This window comes from Scardinius erythrophthalmus, assembly GCF_964197995.2.
Source record: "Scardinius erythrophthalmus genome assembly, chromosome: 1".
NCBI classification, from domain to species: domain Eukaryota; kingdom Metazoa; phylum Chordata; class Actinopteri; order Cypriniformes; family Leuciscidae; genus Scardinius; species Scardinius erythrophthalmus.
In genome coordinates, this window is record NC_138221.1 from 33,900,078 (window position 1) to 33,918,847 (window position 18,770).

Sequence of the window (18,770 nt, forward strand, 5' to 3'; positions counted from 1 at the left end):
TTGATAAAAAATGGATTTCGAGGGAGGACCCGATTTGTCATGACACTTCAAAGAAACATAATCAACTCCAAAATTAACCTGCAGCAGTCAGGTGGTACAATTCAGAGGTGTTTAAGTTGTTTACTTTCAGAAAAAAAAAAAAAAAAGTTGTTTACTTTCAGTATTATTGTTATGTTATGTGCTTTGAGACATGAGGTAGTTTAACGCCGTCTCTTGTGACGCTTTGCAGATACTCTTGCTGTGTGAGTTCATGTGTTTTGAAGGAGCTGTGACTTTAGAGAGCTCTCTTAAGGGAGGGTGGGATCTTATATTATGCTTTCAATGCTAGCTCGCTATTGCTAGCCTCTTTGAAATTGTCTACCCTACCTTTAAATATCAGTTTTACGTTTAGAATATGTATGAGTAAGGCTGTAGATCAAATCTGTCTCTTAAAGGCATAGTTTTGTCCTCATAAGGTATGTTTACATGCATTATTTTTGTAAAACAGAATGAATCAATTCGATGTTTATTTAAAACGTTGCAATCCAATTCACATATTCATTTACATGTGCTTGAACAAAACCTCAGTGCATGTGCAGTTCAAATATGGAGAAAGCCGCCGTGATGGAGCTATAGTGAGTATAATTGCTTTTTTTGACATGATGAAAAAGAAATAAAGAAAGAACAATGACATACATGTCAGAAGAGCTTCTTAGCAAATATTTAGAAACTATTTAGTCTTCTCCACTGACCAGTTTGTAAGACGTGAGACGTAAATAAACATGCTAGTTCATAAGATGTATGCATACAGTACATTAGGGCAAGTTATTTTTAAATGACTGAATTTAACTGATTGAGAAAATAGTCAGAATCAAGTGTTTACATGCTTAATGTTTTCCTGATGATCGGATTATTTTAGGTCTAGACCGTCTACACCACCTCTTTCAATCCCATCATACCTTTCACTTTCATTCAAGATCAATCAAGGTGTTCACATTAAGGCTTTTACAGGCCATTCATCTGATTATAAACTAATTATTTGAGTGTATGTAAACGTAGTGCATTGAAAACATTTACTCACCCTCATATTATTCCAAACCCAAATTTCTGTGGAAAACAAAGGAGAAATCGGAAGAACCATTAAAGCAGTTCATATGACTCGTGCACTATATTCCAAGTCTTTGGAATGACTATAGTGACTATAGAAGTGAATAAAGACAGAATTTACATTTTTCTCTGATGAATCATTCCGTATCTGTTTGGGTCAGAGGGAGATTCCGAGCAACCATAATTTGTCAGTGACATCACCAGGAGTGCGGACAGTTGAAGGGCGATTTTGTGGCCTGTTATCACTGTTATGAGAAGTGTCAGACGCTGCTGAGAAGTGTGGACACTCCCTCTGTTGCTGACATCTGGAGGCCAACAGAAAGAAATAAGAAGGGCAGGAGAGAATAAAAGAAGATGGAAAAGTAAGGTGGAAGAATTCCCAATGGGAGTATGAAATAATTCTATATGTTCCTAGGATGATAGATCACCTGAGATCCAGGACTATTCCAGGGTATGCAATTATCATATTAACTGACATTGCTTTTCTTGACACCATTGAAGAAAAATGGGACAATAGATTTGATAATTGTTGTGCATGAGGGCTTGCAGCAAGGATGTCATAATGAGGGTAAAAGTGATCAACGATTACCGATGAGAAGGTTGTTCTGGGATCGTAGCACGGTAAAACTGTTCTTGTGCAGGCTGGTGCCGTTATTCCCATGAGATTGATTAATTTGTATCATCAGACAGACTTTTTCACTATTCTGAAATGGTGGAGTTTCCTTTAAAGGAAGATGCTATTTTAAAAGTTCATTATTTTGTTTACTGGGTGTTAAATGTCCAAAAAACATATTATTTTTGACATACTGCTTTATTGCAGCACCTCTATTCCCAGTCTGTCTGAAACGCTCTGATTGAGTTCGGAAAAAAGCCCCTCCTTCCGAAAAGCCCACAGAGTGCTCTGATTGGCCAGCTGACCCCATGGTTTGTGATTGGTCAAAGACTTCAAGCCTGTGTCAGAAATGTAACACCCCTTTACCATAATCGCGAACCTCAGCTTCCATGGCTTCTAAAGCAACTGTAAACACACAGTTATTAATGTCGTTGATTTGACTGTATCAGTTTGAGCCCGAACCATATATTTATTGCTGAACCAATGTTGTTCAAATGACAGAGAGAGGTGCGACCATTACTATGAGGTAAGACGTTTCGGAAACAGTCGTGCCTAGTTGGTTAGAAACAGTTACAGCGCTGTACGGGAAACGCACATGCCAAAACATGGCGACAACACTGAAGCCTCGCCTTCTTTCTTTGCATATGCCTTTGGGCGGGCATTATGCTATGTCACATTGTGGCGTAGACGTTTGCGAAAGTAGGATTGAGGCGTTTTAGGCAGGTCTGGATCAATGTTCTCTGTTACATAGAATAAACCTCTTTCTGGGAGACTATGAGCGTTATAACTTTGCAGATCTGATACATGCACAATCAGATATATTCCACACTAAAGGAAAAGGAAAGCATAAAAAAGCATCATATGGCCTCTTTAGAGACTTAACGTTCTCTCATCTCATCCCATTTGTTAAGAAAGTAAGAAAGGTACAGGCAAAGGTTTGGTTTGCAGATGTTATTTGTGAATATCGAGGCTGCGGCGTGGTATGTGGTGTATTTGTGGAGGAAACTTGGCACACTCTTGTGCGGCTGACCTTGAGTGTATCCACAACAATGTCTCCTTGTGTTCTCTGCTGTCTGTCCGTCAGCACACACCTGCCTCTTTACCTCTGCTCGGTCTACAGCAGGTGTGCGCTCCATTTTTTGGGGTGCCAAGGAATCTTTGATGGTGTAAAAAAATAAAAAGGAATAGGAGTAAAGGAATTTGGGCACAAAAAAAAAGCTTTCTTGTGCTAACATTCTACTGTACAAAATTATCTAGAAAATATTATTTAAAATAAAGTTAGTTGGGGTAGAAAGGTCCCCTTAAACAGCACTGACAACACATTTTAGTTTCATAGTTTCAAGTGAAACGGTATTCACTGAGAAAAATGCATTACCATGCATTCTCCCCATGTAGGATAGGTTATTTTCAAGTCATAATAATACAAAGTATAGCGACAGATCTTTTTTTCCGCATTGTGACGTGTATCTGAGTGAAATGGGTTATCGGAAAAGAGAAAAAAGTAGGTTGGGCACTTGGTTCTATCCATCGGCTGTTAATTGGATGTGATCTGAATGTAAGTCGATTGTAAGGGTTTGTGAGGCGGGGTTTAAGTGGACTAAATGAGTGGAGAATTCTGAAAACGTCACCAGAGAGGAACACAAGTAAAAAATGAAATGCGTGTATGATCAACAAGATCAACATTTAGATGCATTTAGTAAATAGCCGACTTAAATCGGATCATCAAAAGTTGACATAAAATACCAAAATGTAAGGATTAAGCAAAGGGGTTGTAAAAAGGATTTGTTTCAGAGGACTTTTTAATGAAAGATTACTAAGAAAAAAATTGTTTCACTTGGATTAATGCACACAATAATACAACAAACATGCAAACAGCATACATTTTTAGATCACATCACAAACGATTACATTTTTTTCACGAGTTTGTTCATCCAGTCCTAATAGTACTCGAGCTCTGAGGAAACCTCCCTAACAATATTGCATAGAAAGAGAAAGAATGGAATAGAGGAGGAGATGGTGGAAGAATTGTCACTAGGACGGCTAGAAATTATGATTGACTGGACTGAATGATTAGGCTTCTTCCGAATCTACATTTTGAACTTTATTTATTATCTTTCCTTCTTTAAGATTGCGTACATTCAGTCTCCAGTCCCTGAAGTTCTTGCTATCAGAAATCTGACTCATTTACTATTCATTTCTCGATCATTCCAGCAACACCCACACACTTTCCAAAACCAAACTCAAAGCCAAACCCCTATTCATTAAACCCACATATGCTTGCTAACATCCCTGAAATGGTCAAATACTCTCCATCATCGTCTTCCCGGCTGACTTCGACACCACACAGCCAGTAGATAAAGCACGTGCAGCCCAGCCAAGTGAAACCAGTCCCAGACCAATAAAGGCTCTCAGCCCCAGGGTACGGTGCCTGGATCCCTGGCAGAAAATTAGACAAGCGAAGGTCTCGGAGGCCTATCAGAGTGGAGACAGGGGAGCGGATATTTAAGACACCCCAAGTTTAATAGATCACTCTGCGGGGTGGGAAACAGAACGAAAACAGCCCCCAGTGTGTAATGCTAGGAGGAACCCATAAGAACGAAAAAAAATCACAAATTTGATATCTTAGATCTTAGTTGTTTCTCCTAGACAGCAAATAGTGATTTTTGTTAAAGTCTCCTGCTTCTCAGACATTTCTCCTAAAAAAAGAACCCCAGAATATCATGTGTGCTTTTGAGAATTTCTCAAAAATGTCCTAAATTGTGCTTAGATTTGCCAAAATATCAAAGCCTGCAATCAAAAATCTAATATTTATTCAATATCGATATACCATAAGGATTTTTAGGAAAAAACATTTGAGACAAAGTTGATACTTGATGCTTTTAATATTTCAGATTCAATAAGGATTCAAGTTTATTTCAGATCCAGAATGTATGGCATAATATTAATTAGCACAAACGTTTATTTCCACTTGTCCCTCCATTTCACAAAAACTGTTTTACCGTGAGGGAAGTGTAAGTGCAATCCATAAATGTTAAAATACTATGTTAAATGATTTTAGTATGAAAACATCCCTTACTAACCTTTTCTCTGTAATGTTATTTCTGTCATGACAACTCTCAGAATGTTTGGCATGGTAATGGAAATGACAATGTTGATATATTTGGTCTTGGCAGAATAGATGAGACATGCTGCTGCTGTACAATGTAGCATACATGAATTACCCAGATTTATACAGGTGGAGCTGGGGAAGGTGGAGGGTTTCTGAAAGCGTGCTGCACTGCTGAGGTTGAGCTGGGAGCGCATTAGCTATTGATACAGCAGGAACCAATCAGCTGTGCCCTATAGAGAATAATGCGATTGCAAGCAGGTTGAGTTAAAGGACAAGTTCGGTATTTTACACTTAAAGCTCTGTTTACAGATCGTTTCTGATGATATAGAATGGTTAAGATTAAAATTTGGACACATGCTGCTGTCCCGAGAATTTTAGGTTTATTTCGCTTTCCCCCCACCTACACAATGGCAGCCTATGGGCACTGGAACAATCCTTCCTAAAACGCATTAAACTTTCGTTTACAAAGACGTGAAACTCACCGAGTGGTCAGGGGTGTTCACTGATATGCTCACACAAAAATCGCTGCAAAAGATGCTTTCCAACAGGTGTTTTACCATTCGTTGTAAAACTGTGGACCTATTTTTTCAAACGTCTCACACCCGTAGATTCTTCCCTTGAGAGCTTGAATAATAGACACTCCAGCCCAGTTGGTGGCGATAATGCACCTTTGCCAATTGCAAGCAAACCACTGGCATTTCATTGAATACACAGAAGAAGCAGAAGAAGCAGCGGCGGAGTAATACCGTACCTCACAGCCCATCCAATTCAAGTCAATGGAGTTGGACAAAAACTACGATAAAACCTGTTGGAAAGCATCTTTTGCAGCGATTTTTGTGTGAGAATATCAGTGAACACCCCTGACCACTCGGTGAGTTTCACGTCTTTGTAATCGAAAGTTTAATGCGTTTTATGAAGGATTGTTCCAGTGCCCATAGGCTGCCATTGTGTAGGTGGGGGGGAAAGCGAAATAAACCTAAAATTCTCGGGACAGCAGCATGTGTCCAAATTTTAATCTTAACCGTTCTATTTCATCAGAAACGATCTGTAAACAGGGCTTTAAGTGTAAAATACCGAACTTGTCCTTTAAGGACCAAGAGTTTCTTTCAATTAGGTCTCCAGTACTTTGAAAGAGCAAACTCTAAATAATATTTTTTTTCTATGGAAATCACCATTTACAGTCACACCCTCTAACAAAATTGCTGTCATTATGAGCTTTTAGGTTAATGGTTACAGAAACGTTCTTCTGCTCGGTCTCTCTTCCTCCCCATGCATCTCTTCTCTAGCTCGTCCATCACTGTCTGATTTCTAATAATATTTCTGTTCCAAACTTCATTTCCTACTTGTTGAGATTTATAGCCGGGATGACACCAATCAGTTTATCTCTCCGTTTATCCCACATTTTCGCTTAATCATCTCATTGCTCGCTGTCTCTTTGTGTCTGTGGGAACAGGGAGGGGGGTGGAGGGGTCTTGATTGGGAACGCTGCTAATTATGTTCCTAGACGTGACTACAAGCTGTGTTGTGGTTAGAGAGTTGTTGTACTGTCAGACAGGAATATGACACATGGGCTCTGATGGAGGACGTTGCCGTACCTTGGATTCGCTACTGAGTCAATAAGCAAGTTAGTGGTGATTGCAGGTTAATGGTAATAATAAGGCTATTAGTATTACCATTCACACTTATATTGTGGTCTATACAGCCAGACACAATGTGATAAAGACTGAAGCCGTGGAAAGTGTCGAAGGCATAGAAGCAGTCTCTTCCTTGTAAACCTTAGTACACAACTGCATCGTAACCCCTAGCGTCATTGTGGCGAGCCACTCACACTTTCTAAATATAAAAATCCAGCTTCTAGTTTAAGATCAATGGCACCACCCCAAACCGAGTATTAGTTTTAAACATACAGAACCTTGTGTGTTTAGTCCTGTTGGTGAATATGTTTTGTATATGTAAACACATTGTGGTAGTTAAAGCCATGGGGCTCATTAGGTGTTCAGTAATATTTTCTCACCTGCATTACTGCTATAGGAAAATGAGTTTTTGTTTTTTGAGTTTTTCTACACCTGAAGCTCCCATTAGCCCATGTTTAAAGCTCTTAAAAATAAAGGTGCCATCACGGAAAAAAACATTTTGGGTTTTTTTCCATGGCAAAGAACCTTTCAATACATTTTTTTTTATGGTGTGAAGAACATTTTAATAATCTGAGGAACGTTCTCCACTATAAAGAACCTTTTGTGCTATGTAAAGATTCCATAGATTTTAAAGGTTCTTTATGGAACCATCGATTCCAATAAAGAACCTTTATTTTTGAGAGTGTATGTACGTATCAGACTTGTAAGGGAATGATGGAGGGAGAGAAGAGCTCAGGGGAACCCAGAAGGCCATGGAGGTGACAAACAGAGGTGGAGAGAGGAAGATGACAGAGGAAGAGGAGAGATGAGCTCGAGGTGTCTCCTCTCGTGATATTGCCACTGTTTTTGCATAATGCGTGATGAGTCTCCATCACCTCGCCTCCCGCACAACAATTTCATTACAGACGGCTAATAAATGTTTCATGGCAGAACAAGCTGCTCGCCTTGGCTTTATTAAATCTGAGATAATAAAAGAAGAACGGCAAAAAAATGAAAGCGGGAGGGGGAGAGATAGGAAGAATGCCATAGATATCCTCAAACAGGGCTGCCGTATCTTCTGTTTCTGGGGCAACGAATCCCCCGTCCCCCCTCAACGCGTCTTTTTTTCCCTTCTCGCACTGCCACAGAGAGACAGGAAATGAGAATCTGGCTGACAGGATATTGCGTTCTGGTGGCCTGGGGATTAGCTGTTTTATCCAAACACACACACACTCGCAGACTCACTCTCGCCTCACACAACTCAACACATCGATCCTGTCGGACTCTGAACCCTTGAGCGTCGCACATACACACAAGGGACGCTGGAAATGTTTGTAATGTATGGACAGGTCTTGCTGTCAGTCAGGAAATGTATCACAATAAGTACGTCAGCACATCAGTGGTGCATTATCGTCTCGAAATAGTGAAATGCTCTTCATAAGATGTAACGGTGGCATGTTATGAATCAGAATTTGGTCTGTTGACAAGTGGAAAGTGAATTACCATGCATTTTGTAGGTTTTCGGAAATTTATTTGAGGAATGAGACATCATTGCTACAGTGGAAATGTGTCGAAGGCATAGTTCCCCACAAAATTGTCATCAGTTCCCTGATGTTGTCCCAAAGCTGAGTGAATTAGTTTCTTCTGCGGAACAAAAAAAGAAGATATTTTGAAAAAAATCCCCAGGGTTGTTTTGGACCCCATTGACATTCACTGTACAGACCCTTTTTCTCTCTGATTTGACCTTCCGTCCACACTGAGATGGCGTTTTTGTCCTGCGAAAACTGAGCTTTTTGAAAATGCTTTCCCAAGTGGGACTGTGAAAACGTAGTAATACGAAAACGATGACGCATGTTTAGCCATGTGATGCATATTGAACTGATAGATATGTATGCTTACGCTATTGTGCTATTCACTTTTACACTGTTGTTAAATATATGTTATTTTGCACACTCTTCATATCGCAGTCCTGCAAAGATGACAGAAAACATACTCGCAATTGCTGTCCTGTGGCAAAACATGAGAGGAGCTACGTATTAGACCAAACATGTAGCCCAATGGTGACTGATGCGACCTGGACGCATAAGTGAATGGTAAGATATTTAGCTAAATAAAATTATCCTGCCAGGTGAAAAATAGCATGGTAACTTTATTATGCCTTTTCCGTCTGTATCATCTCAGTGAGCTTTCTTGAGGTTGCTGCATGTGCAGTAAGATGAATTTAGCGTTTTCTGACATTTCAGTGTGGATTTTGGAAAATGCTTGAAAACGTTAGTGTGGACAGAGCATTTTGAAAACGAAAACACAGTTTTCAAATGTATCCGGATGAATGTAGAGACGTAGCCAAAGAAGAAAAAAGTCATAAAGTCACCTTTATTTCCATAGAGCTTTTTACAAAACAGATAAGTGATAACAGGAAAATAATGCAAAAAAGTTTATTTCTGCTGTTCAGCAGATCTAGAAGAAAATAGCGTCATAGTCCAGCTTAAGTAAGTGCAACAATGGTTAATTCCTATTGTAGAAAAGTTATTAATTAAGTTCATTTATCTATACAGCCGCTCTGGAGAAAACAGTGATGTCATCATCCAGCTCATTTCTCATTTAAATGGTGTCAATGCAGGCAGATCAATAATATTGTTAGATATTAAGTGTCCCCAAGTAAGCAAACCAGAAAGCCAATAAAGGTTTGAAATGACATGAAGGCGAGTAAATGGCCGATGAGTAAATTGCCTGGTTGGACCCTTCAAAATTACTTTTATTAGTGTAACATGCGTATCTATAGCACGAATGATGAATGATGAGTTTTTGCGTACATATGATACGCAGTTTTCGCGTGCATATGATACGCACTTTATGGCGTGTATTACGCAGGCTCTCCTCATCCCTTATCCTACCCAAGGGGTTTACAGTGCGTATCATTTGAACGCAAAAACTCGTTTTGGCGTATAAATGATACGAGAAATATCATTCGTGCTATAGATACGCACTTTCATGAGATCGTGTTGAAAGTTCCTTTATCTACATCTAGAATGTTTCATTCATTACAGAATCAATGACAGCATGAACATTTCTCTGTTCTATTGGTGCAAATCAACAAAAGAAAAGCTCATGAGAAATGTTGGTATTAAGTAAATCACACCATTATCACTCATAAAATGTATTTTGGTATCACTTTACAATAATGTCCCATCAGTTAACATTAATGCTTTAACTAACATGAAAAACAAAAAAGATTTGTTACATATAACTGTATTAATCTTTGACTTATTGATCTTTGTTAACGCTAGTTAATAAATATACAACTGTTCATTGTTAGTACATGTTCAATAATATTAACAGATAAAACTTTTGATTTTAATAATGTATTTATAAATAATGAAATTAACATTAACTAAGATTAATAAATGCTTTAGAATTATTTTTCATTGTTAGTTCAAGTTAACTATATAATAGTTAACTAACGTTGACAAATGGAACCTTATTGAAAAGTGTTACTGGTATTTTTCACCCATGATTTCTACAGGATCATCTAAAAAAATATATTCTCATTATTCTCACTACATAAGAAATGTGATTTTTACTTTATTGCTACCTTGATAGACAGTACTCTTTCTAATGAGCCTGTTGAAGTGTTCTTCATATGACTAATAAGCCATAAATGTTACCATCTGAATTCAGCTGAGAGTGGTAAAGAATATTTGATGGTGTACAATGACACTATTTGTTGTTTTATTAGCATTCAATGATGTGATGATGTGTCTCAATGCAATCAAACTTAATTAGACAATTAAATCCTGCATGCCACCAGTCGATTATCATTTCAGTACTTTGTGCATGTTTTGAGAATTGCATTCATTGCATGTTAAGTTAAAAAAGCTGGTTTTCTAGCAAGTGCGTACGCAAGTGTGCGTCTGTGACATGATTGGGTCAGTATAAAATGTGTCAGTACTGAACAGTTTAGCTGCTCACCTGTGCTTTCTCTTTTGCGTTCGAGTGGTCTGATGTGTACATTTTTATCAGCTACCTGTTGGCTTTCTCATATTTCATCATTGTGAATATTGGTGTGCGTGCGTGTCGGGGAGGGAGGGTGGCGGGAGTGGGTTGTGGGGAATGCTGGGAGATTTTAATAACGCAGAAGCAGTGCAGTGAGATTTAATAAAAGAAGATGATGTGATTACTGAACCCTGGCTCTGAGCCACCTTCCCTCACAGCAATATCCGCTCTCTTTCTTTCTCTCTCGCTCATACACACACACACACACACACACACACACGCACAGCACCAACCCTTGCAATTATGTGTACATGTATGATTTACATACTGACTCCCTATATATACAAAGATGCACCAAAGTCTGTGGGATAAACCTTGCAACTATGACAGTAAGTGTTTGATTATGTAAAATTATGTGTTCGTGCATGGATTAGGCCCCCACACTATGATTTGGCTATAGATTTATGTAAAACTTTATTGAATTGACATCATGAACACAACTTGTTCATACATATCGCCTGATTTTTTTCCCCTCGCACCCATAATTTCTTTCCCCCAAGATAGTTTCATCCTCAGTTAACTCTGGTTTTCAGATCTGTCTGTTCAAGTATGAAATATATTGTTATTTAAGTAACCATCATGTATAACATGTCTGTGTTTGCAGCGTTTTTTTTTTTTTTTTTCAAGAACATTTGATCCCCTTTTAAAGTTTGTGGTGAATGTCACTAAAGGTGTCCCGATCACATTTCAACAATATCATTTCTCACTTATTTATTTTGGTTTCGTGAAGTATGACCCGGGAATGTTTGACAGGTTTCACGCGATGCACTCTTACGGTCAGTGGCTGAATGAATGTTGCTCAGGGATTTTAGAGTTGGACTTCTTTGATCTGGGTGGAGTAGGTGGTGATTTGGGTAATTTGGCATTTTTGGCAGATGGATTGAGACAGATTAGCCATAGCAGCTGCGTTTCGGACAGGATCATCATATCTGTGCAGATTAGAGGCTATAATGTGTGGACCTGGCTGGCTCTTCCTTCAGCAGATTTCTGATATGACACCTTCATCTCCTACACACACACAAGAACTGGGGCAATCCGTCTCTGCAACTGTCATGAAGTCTGTGTTATCCATCAAATGTGCCTTTCATCTGTTCTTCGCCTCCAACATGTTTTGTTTTCATCTTATCATGTGTGACAGCATCTAATAATTCAATTTGCCTCTTATATGTGTGCTTTTAATTTAATTAGTGGTCATTGCTTAAAGCAGGTTTCAGCTTTATTTACTGCTCATAAATGGGGGGTTTTCACAGCAATGCCATTGATGAACCAGTTTTGGTTTCCCAAAGAAACCTTTCAGTCAACAGTTCTTAAAATAACCATTTTTTCTTAGTGTGTAGAACGTTTTAAGAAATCTAAAGAACCCTTTTTCCAATATAAAGAACCTTTTGTGCAATGGAAAGATTCCATGGATGTTAAAGGCTCTTCATGGAAACATTGATGCCAATAAAGATCCTTTATTTTTAAGAGTGTATTTAAGGTTAGGGATCTGAACAAACCCTTAAGCACAAGTATTAAAAGGGGTAGTTCTTGTCATAATGTTCATTTGTTGGGTGAACTATTCCTTTAAATGATCGCTTGTCCTGCACTGTGATAGAATGATGCATCAAATTGGGCGGCTTTTTGATGATTTTCACCTGGTTAACGAAAAAAAGGCTGAAAAATCCATGTACACTGACGCACGTCCTGAGACCACAATATCATAGACTTGGCTTTTTTTTGATATGGGACAGTAAGCAATCGCCCAGAACACCCTAACAACCACATAGCAACACACAACAGCCTAAAATCATGCCAGCATGTATAAACTATTGTCCAGTTCAGGTGTTTGACAGTAACTTCACATAGGTTCATGCCACATTGTGGGTGAATGGTGACTGTTGCTTTGGCTTAATGAAATGTACATAAGGATTAGATTGTCATCGAGCGTCTACAGGTCCATCTGTGGGTACCTGTCAATAATTATGAGCGCACATGAGCACGGCCGAATATAGGTGCTGGTAAATGTGTGTGTGTGTGTGTGTGAGTATGGTGTGTTTATTCGAGTGTGTGAAAAAGAGAGAGGAGAGATTAACCCCATGCTATCCTCAATCCCTGGTTATGAGTTTACAGCGTCTGTCTGGGCATCGCACTGTTTAAACAACAATCTAATTAATCCTGTCTTTATTAGTTTCACGGAGCTGGGGAGGGAGGACGGGAGGGAGGACAGGGAATTCTGGCAGAAAATATCAAGCGGTGAGGGAGGGGAGAGAGGAGGGAAAAAACGAGGGGTTTGGTGGGGATTGAAGAGCGAGAGTGCCTTTAAAATGAATTGTGATGTTGATGAGCCACGTCAAAGGAAAACACTGTTTAAAGAGAGGAATTTGCGGGCATTGGTAGTGGGACAAATGACCTTCTTAATACATTTGCGCACTTTTGCCCTGTAAGTCACTGTAACTGTTTATCATCTTAGAAAATCATTGATAAGTTTAAAACATTCACCAAAGCGCACGGTGCTAGCAACACCAAGATCACAGGTTCATCAATTCATACACTGATAAAATGTGCATCTTAAATGCAGTGTAAGCCGCTTTGAGAAAAAGTTTCTGTCAAATAAATATGTGCAAATAAAATGACCCTGTAAAGCCTGACATAGAAAGCCTGACTTATTTTGTTTTTTTTATGGAATTTTTTTAACATTTAGACAAAAAAATTATATGGTGCTCAAACTCATGGGATAAAAACACCTCGATTTCTGATAACTTGTAATGTAAATCAATGAGATTTTTATAACAGTAGAACAAACAAGCTAATTATATAAAATATCCTAATGATTTTTAGCATAAAAGAAAAATCTATAATTTTGACCCATACAATGTTTTGTTAGCTATTGCCACAAATATACCCGTGCAACATAAGACTGGTTTTGTGATCCAGGGTCACATATACTGCAATGATGATTGAGAGATGAACAAATAATAAATGCTTCTCAGAAGCCTGATGGATCATATTTGATGCTCACATTTTAATATGATTTTCATAAATTAAAAAAAGACGTATGGCTAATCATGTAAACCTAAGTTGCGTCAGTCCAGTAAATGTTCATCATCAACTATTAATAAAACATCATCAAATAATCATAAAAACTATTAAGGCCAGGATTAGGCTTTACTTTAATTAGGATATTTAAGCATTTTATTGCTTTTATAAATGTGCCTTAGAAAAAAAAATTGCCTACTGGTGTGCGTCATGAGACAAAACAATGGCACTGACATATTTTAAGATATGAGATATGATTGAGCTTAAAACAGCTCAAACATGCATTTTAGTCTGGGACTAGCTTAAGCCTTGTCTGTGAAACCGGGGGTAAAAGTTATTCTTACTTTCTTCACTTAAAATCAGTAAAGATTTCACAGCAAAGATGTGTGTCGTGACCTAAAGGAGGACGTTTTTACAATTACACAAAAAAAAGCCTCAACTATCAATCAGACGACAGAAGGCATGTAATAGATTGTGTATAAGTTTTGATCATATTGATACTTTAGAGGCCTTAGAAACTTGCGTATCAAAGAATACAGTGGGATTTATAGGGTTAAATACATTTTTGTTTTGTTGCTTGTGACATCTTGTGCATTGTCAAATATTGCCACCCAGTGTCACAGACAAAACATTGCATAAAGTGAGCGTTCAGTGACACGTGTGTGTGTGTGTGTGTGTGTGTCAGGTTGTTCGTGCGGAAGTGCAGTGCGTGCCTGCAGGCGATCGGGCGCTCGGAGCTCATCATGCGTGTCCTGGGGCAGGTGTATCACCTGGGCTGCTTCAGCTGCTGCGAGTGTGAGCGCCGGCTGCAGAGAGGTGATGAGTTTGTGCTAAAGGAGGGACAGCTGCTCTGCCGGGGAGACTACGAGAAGGAGAGAGAGATGCTGGCCGCCATCAGCCCGGCCCCTACCGAGTCTGGTAACCTTCTTGACCTCACTTGAAGGTTGATATTAAAGGAGAAGAGATGTTCAAATAGTTAAGAAACGACACAGTTCACCTTTAAGCCAATGCTCAGTTTCCCTCCGCAGTAAAGAGTGAGGATGAGGAGGGTGGCGGTGTCTCCGTCGGGGGGAAGGCTGGGGATGATGGGAAGGATCACAAGAGATCCAAGAGACCACGTACCATCTTGACCACGCAACAGCGTCGCGCCTTCAAGGCTTCCTTCGAGGTGTCCTCCAAACCCTGCCGAAAGGTCAGCAGTCACAGGACGCCTGTGTGTATTGTATGTGGAAGCAGCACTTACGTCCATCTCATGCATGCACTGTTGTTGCAGGTCAGAGAAACTCTTGCAGCTGAGACTGGACTGACGGTGAGAGTCGTGCAGGTGTGGTTCCAAAATCAGAGAGCAAAGGTAGGATGGCATCGTTTTATATATACATATAAAACGACAGACAGAAAGAACAACAGACATACAGAGATAGACAGACAGACAATAGATAGAATGATAGATAGACAGGGAGATAGACAGAAAGAAAGATAGATAGAACGTTAGACAGACATAGAGAACGATAGCCAGATAGATAGATAGATAGATAGATAGATAGATAGATAGATAGATAGATAGATAGACAGACAGACAGACAGACAGACAGACAGACAGACAGACAGACAGACAGACAGACAGATAGATAGATAGATAAAATGACAGACAGACAGACAGACAGACAGACAGACAGACAGACAGATAGATAGATAGACAGACAGACAGACAGACAGACAGACAGACAGACAGACAGATAGATAGATAGATAGACAGACAGACAGACAGACAGACAGACAGACAGACAGACAGATAGATAAAATGACAGACAGACAGACAGACAGACAGACAGACAGACAGACAGACAGACAGACAGACAGACAGATAGATAGATAGATAGATAGATAGATAGATAGATAGATAGATAAAAAAAATCCTTTCAGGAAGACAGATAGAATGATAGATAGACAGACAGACCTACAGATAGAAAGATAAATATAACGATAGACAGACAGATGGAGAATGATAAATAGATAGATAGATAGATAGATAGATAGATAGATAGATAGATAGATAGATAGATAGATAGATAGATAGACAGACAGATTTAGAAAGACGGACCTAGCAACCAACAACACAGGGATTATTCACTGCTATTGTTACTGCACGTTCTAGGCTAGGCGTTCTAGGCAAAGGCTAGTTTGATTATATGACTATTAGATGGGAATGTTGTTCCTGGACCAGAGCATTGTTGTGTGTGTGTTCAGATGAAGAAGATCGCTCGCAGACAGCAGCAGCAGCAGCAACAGCAGGAACAGGAGCAGATGGGCGGCACCAGGAGGGGCCCGAGCAGAGGGGGGCGCCAGAGTAACGATGACAGTGAGGGTAAGACACGGGCGGACGGCGGAGTGGAAGGACAACCGTGTGAAATGGCTTGATGAAAGGTGTAAACCCAGCTCTATCTTCACAGACGGCTCCAGCAGTCACGGACTGGATGGGTTGCTCTCATATTCCTCTCTGCCACGGCAACAACTGCTGGCTTTGGATCCGAACATATACGGCAGCGAACAATTCCGACACGGGCTCACGCCACCACAGCTCGGCCCCGAGCAGATGCACTCCTACGGTAAGGGCCTCCGATTGTATAAACTTCGGCATTGCTTATTCTTTTTCGTTAACTGAAATGTTTTTGTTTGAACGCCGAATTCATTTCAGACTCAGAGACAGTTTTCCATGACTTGGACAGTGATGGAAGTCTCAGTCATCTTGGGGACTGTCTCTTGTCGACCGCAGATGGTGGAGTCCTGGCAGGGCGGATAGGAAATCCCATTGATCGCCTCTACTCGATGCAAAACTCCTACTTTACCTCATGACCCTGGTTCCACCTACCTAAAGCGCTCCTCCACCACTGCAGGGCGCAACAAATAGAGTCTCACTGGAGGCGTCTTTCATCATCAGAACTAAATGAGTCCCTCAATCATATCTTAGTCGTGCCAATAAAGCTCTAACCAGTCAAACTAAGACATGACCAGACCCTAAAAATTCAATATGACATGGACAGAATAGGAATCTCATGTTTTATATCAAACATATGCACTATTTTTTTTTGTTCTGTATCGCGCAAAAATGTTTCGACAGTCATAGGTGCAGACATCAACAGGCAGCTGTTCATGAAGTCTAAGTGTTACCTCACCCTCTACTCACTGTAAAACTAACAAACTGATCAAGGCTGTATCCAAAATCTCCCCCTATATTCTCATTCAGTGCTTGAATAATGATGTGTTTTGTAGGCCAACCAAAAAGTTAGTGGTACCTCGATAAAAAGATCACCAATATGATTATTCTATTGGATTATTGCAGAAAATGCTCTGTGAGAGTTTTCTTACACGTTTTGTTCATCATGATAATTTTTTGAAAATGTTGAAACCTAAATACAATCGGTGAAGGTAAAAATCTAAACATATAAACAAACTACACTATGGTCACATGATTACAACATCACCACCTTTAAGCTTCCAAAAAAATACATCAGTCTTTGTTTTAATTCTGAGTTAGAATAGTTAGCAAGAGTGTGATTATAAAAACACAGAGGCTGTGTAAGCGGATTAGTGTGTAGAAGAGTTTACCCGTTCGGTGTGATGACGTTTAAAGGTGCAGTAAGCAATTTTTGAGAAACCGAGCAGCAAAACACACTTGTTGCAAATCAGAAGTAGGGGGCGTGTCCACTCATGATGAGGAGGAGAGAGTGAGCCAATAAGCAGTAGGGGGTGTGTCCACTCATGATGAGGAGGAGAGAGTGAGCCAATAAGCAGTAGGGGGCGTGTCCACTCATGATGAGGAGGAGAGAGTGAGCCAATAAGCAGTAGGGGGTGTGTCCACTCATGATGAGGAGGAGAGTGAGTGAGAAAAATCAGAAGTAGGGGGCGTGTCCATTCATGATGAGGAGGAGAGAGAGTGAGCCAATAAGCAGTAGGGGGCGTGTCCACTCATGATTAGGAGGAGAGTGAGTGAGCCAATCATCAGTAGGGAGCGTGTCCACTCATGATGAGGAGGAGAGTGAGTGAGAAAAATCAGAAGTAGGGGGCGTGTCCATTCATGATGAGTAGGGGGCGTGTCCACTCATGATGAGGAGGAGAGTGAGTGAGCCAATCATCAGTAGGGAGCGTGTCCACTCATGATGAGGAGGAGGGTGAGTGAGCCAATCAGAAGTAGGGGGCGTGTCCATTCATGATGAGGAGGAGAGAGAGTGAGCCAATAAGCAGTAGGGGGCGTGTCCACTCATGATGAGGAGGAGAGTGAGTGAGCCAATCATCAGTAGGGAGCGTGTCCACTCATGATGAGGAGGAGGGTGAGTGAGCCAATCAGAAGTAGGGGGCGTGTCCATTCATGAGGAGGAGGAGAGTGAGCCAATCAGCAGTAGGGGGCGTGTCCACTCATGATGAGGAGGAGAGTGAGTGAGCCAATCATCAGTAGGGAGCGTGTCCACTCATGATGAGGAGGAGGGTGAGTGAGCCAATCAGAAGTAGGGGGCGTGTCCATTCATGATGAGGAGGAGAGAGAGTGAGCCAATAAGCAGTAGGGGGCGTGTCCACTCATGATGAGGAGGAGAGTGAGTGAGCCAATCATCAGTAGGGAGCGTGTCCACTCATGATGAGGAGGAGGGTGAGTGAGCCAATCAGAAGTAGGGGGCGTGTCCATTCATGAGGAGGAGGAGAGTGAGCCAATCAGCAGTAGGGGGCGTCCACTCATGATGAGGAGGAGAGAGAGTGAGCAAGAGAGAGATTTGAAGAAAGACTGTAGAAAGAGATGGCTGAGAGACATTACAAAAGAGAAAAGGTCAGATGAATATAAGTGGTAAAAGAAGGGTTATGATAAGGCAAGAGCTTTAGGACCCGCCTTAATATTAGAAAAGCTTTCCAGCGCTGAAGAGACTTGAGCGGGAAGGCCTGAAAACAGACACAGAGGTTGTGTTGTTTCTGCTCCATATGCGAGTAACATTGGTTTTGCTGTTTCGCAGAACCAAGGTATGCTGTTGTTGTAATGTTAGCTTTAGTAACAGGACAGCTTTGAGTGTTATTGTTTGCCTGGAGCTGCTAGCGACTAACAACCAACTCTTGCGCGTTTTGGGGATGGAGCAATGAAGAGAGGGGAGTGTTTTATTTGGGTTGATTTCAAATATCAACAGTGTTTCTCAGAAATTGCTTACTTCTGTACCTCTGTAGTCCCATTAGCCACTTGTTAGCAAATGCCCTTTTCAAGACAAAAAAAAAAGCTATTAGTGATGTATTTTATGTTGTAGAA

The 18,770-nt window shown here is 40.3% G+C and overlaps 1 protein-coding gene across 1 annotated transcript in view; it reads left to right on the forward strand.

Moving 5' to 3' along the window:
• lmx1al (LIM homeobox transcription factor 1, alpha-like) overlaps window positions 1–16,488 on the forward strand; it is a gene marked incomplete at its 5' end in the record, with an annotated part of 18,733 nt that extends 2,245 nt beyond the window's left edge. Inside the window, 6 exons of the mRNA XM_081374137.1 lie at window positions 14,175–14,407; window positions 14,518–14,681; window positions 14,763–14,840; window positions 15,737–15,854; window positions 15,940–16,095; window positions 16,185–16,488. Coding sequence (XP_081230263.1) covers window positions 14,175–14,407; window positions 14,518–14,681; window positions 14,763–14,840; window positions 15,737–15,854; window positions 15,940–16,095; window positions 16,185–16,342 — 907 coding nt within the window. The 3' untranslated portion in view covers window positions 16,343–16,488. The remainder of the gene's footprint in view (window positions 1–14,174; window positions 14,408–14,517; window positions 14,682–14,762; window positions 14,841–15,736; window positions 15,855–15,939; window positions 16,096–16,184) is intronic.
• Between the last annotated feature and the right edge of the window lie 2,282 nt (window positions 16,489–18,770).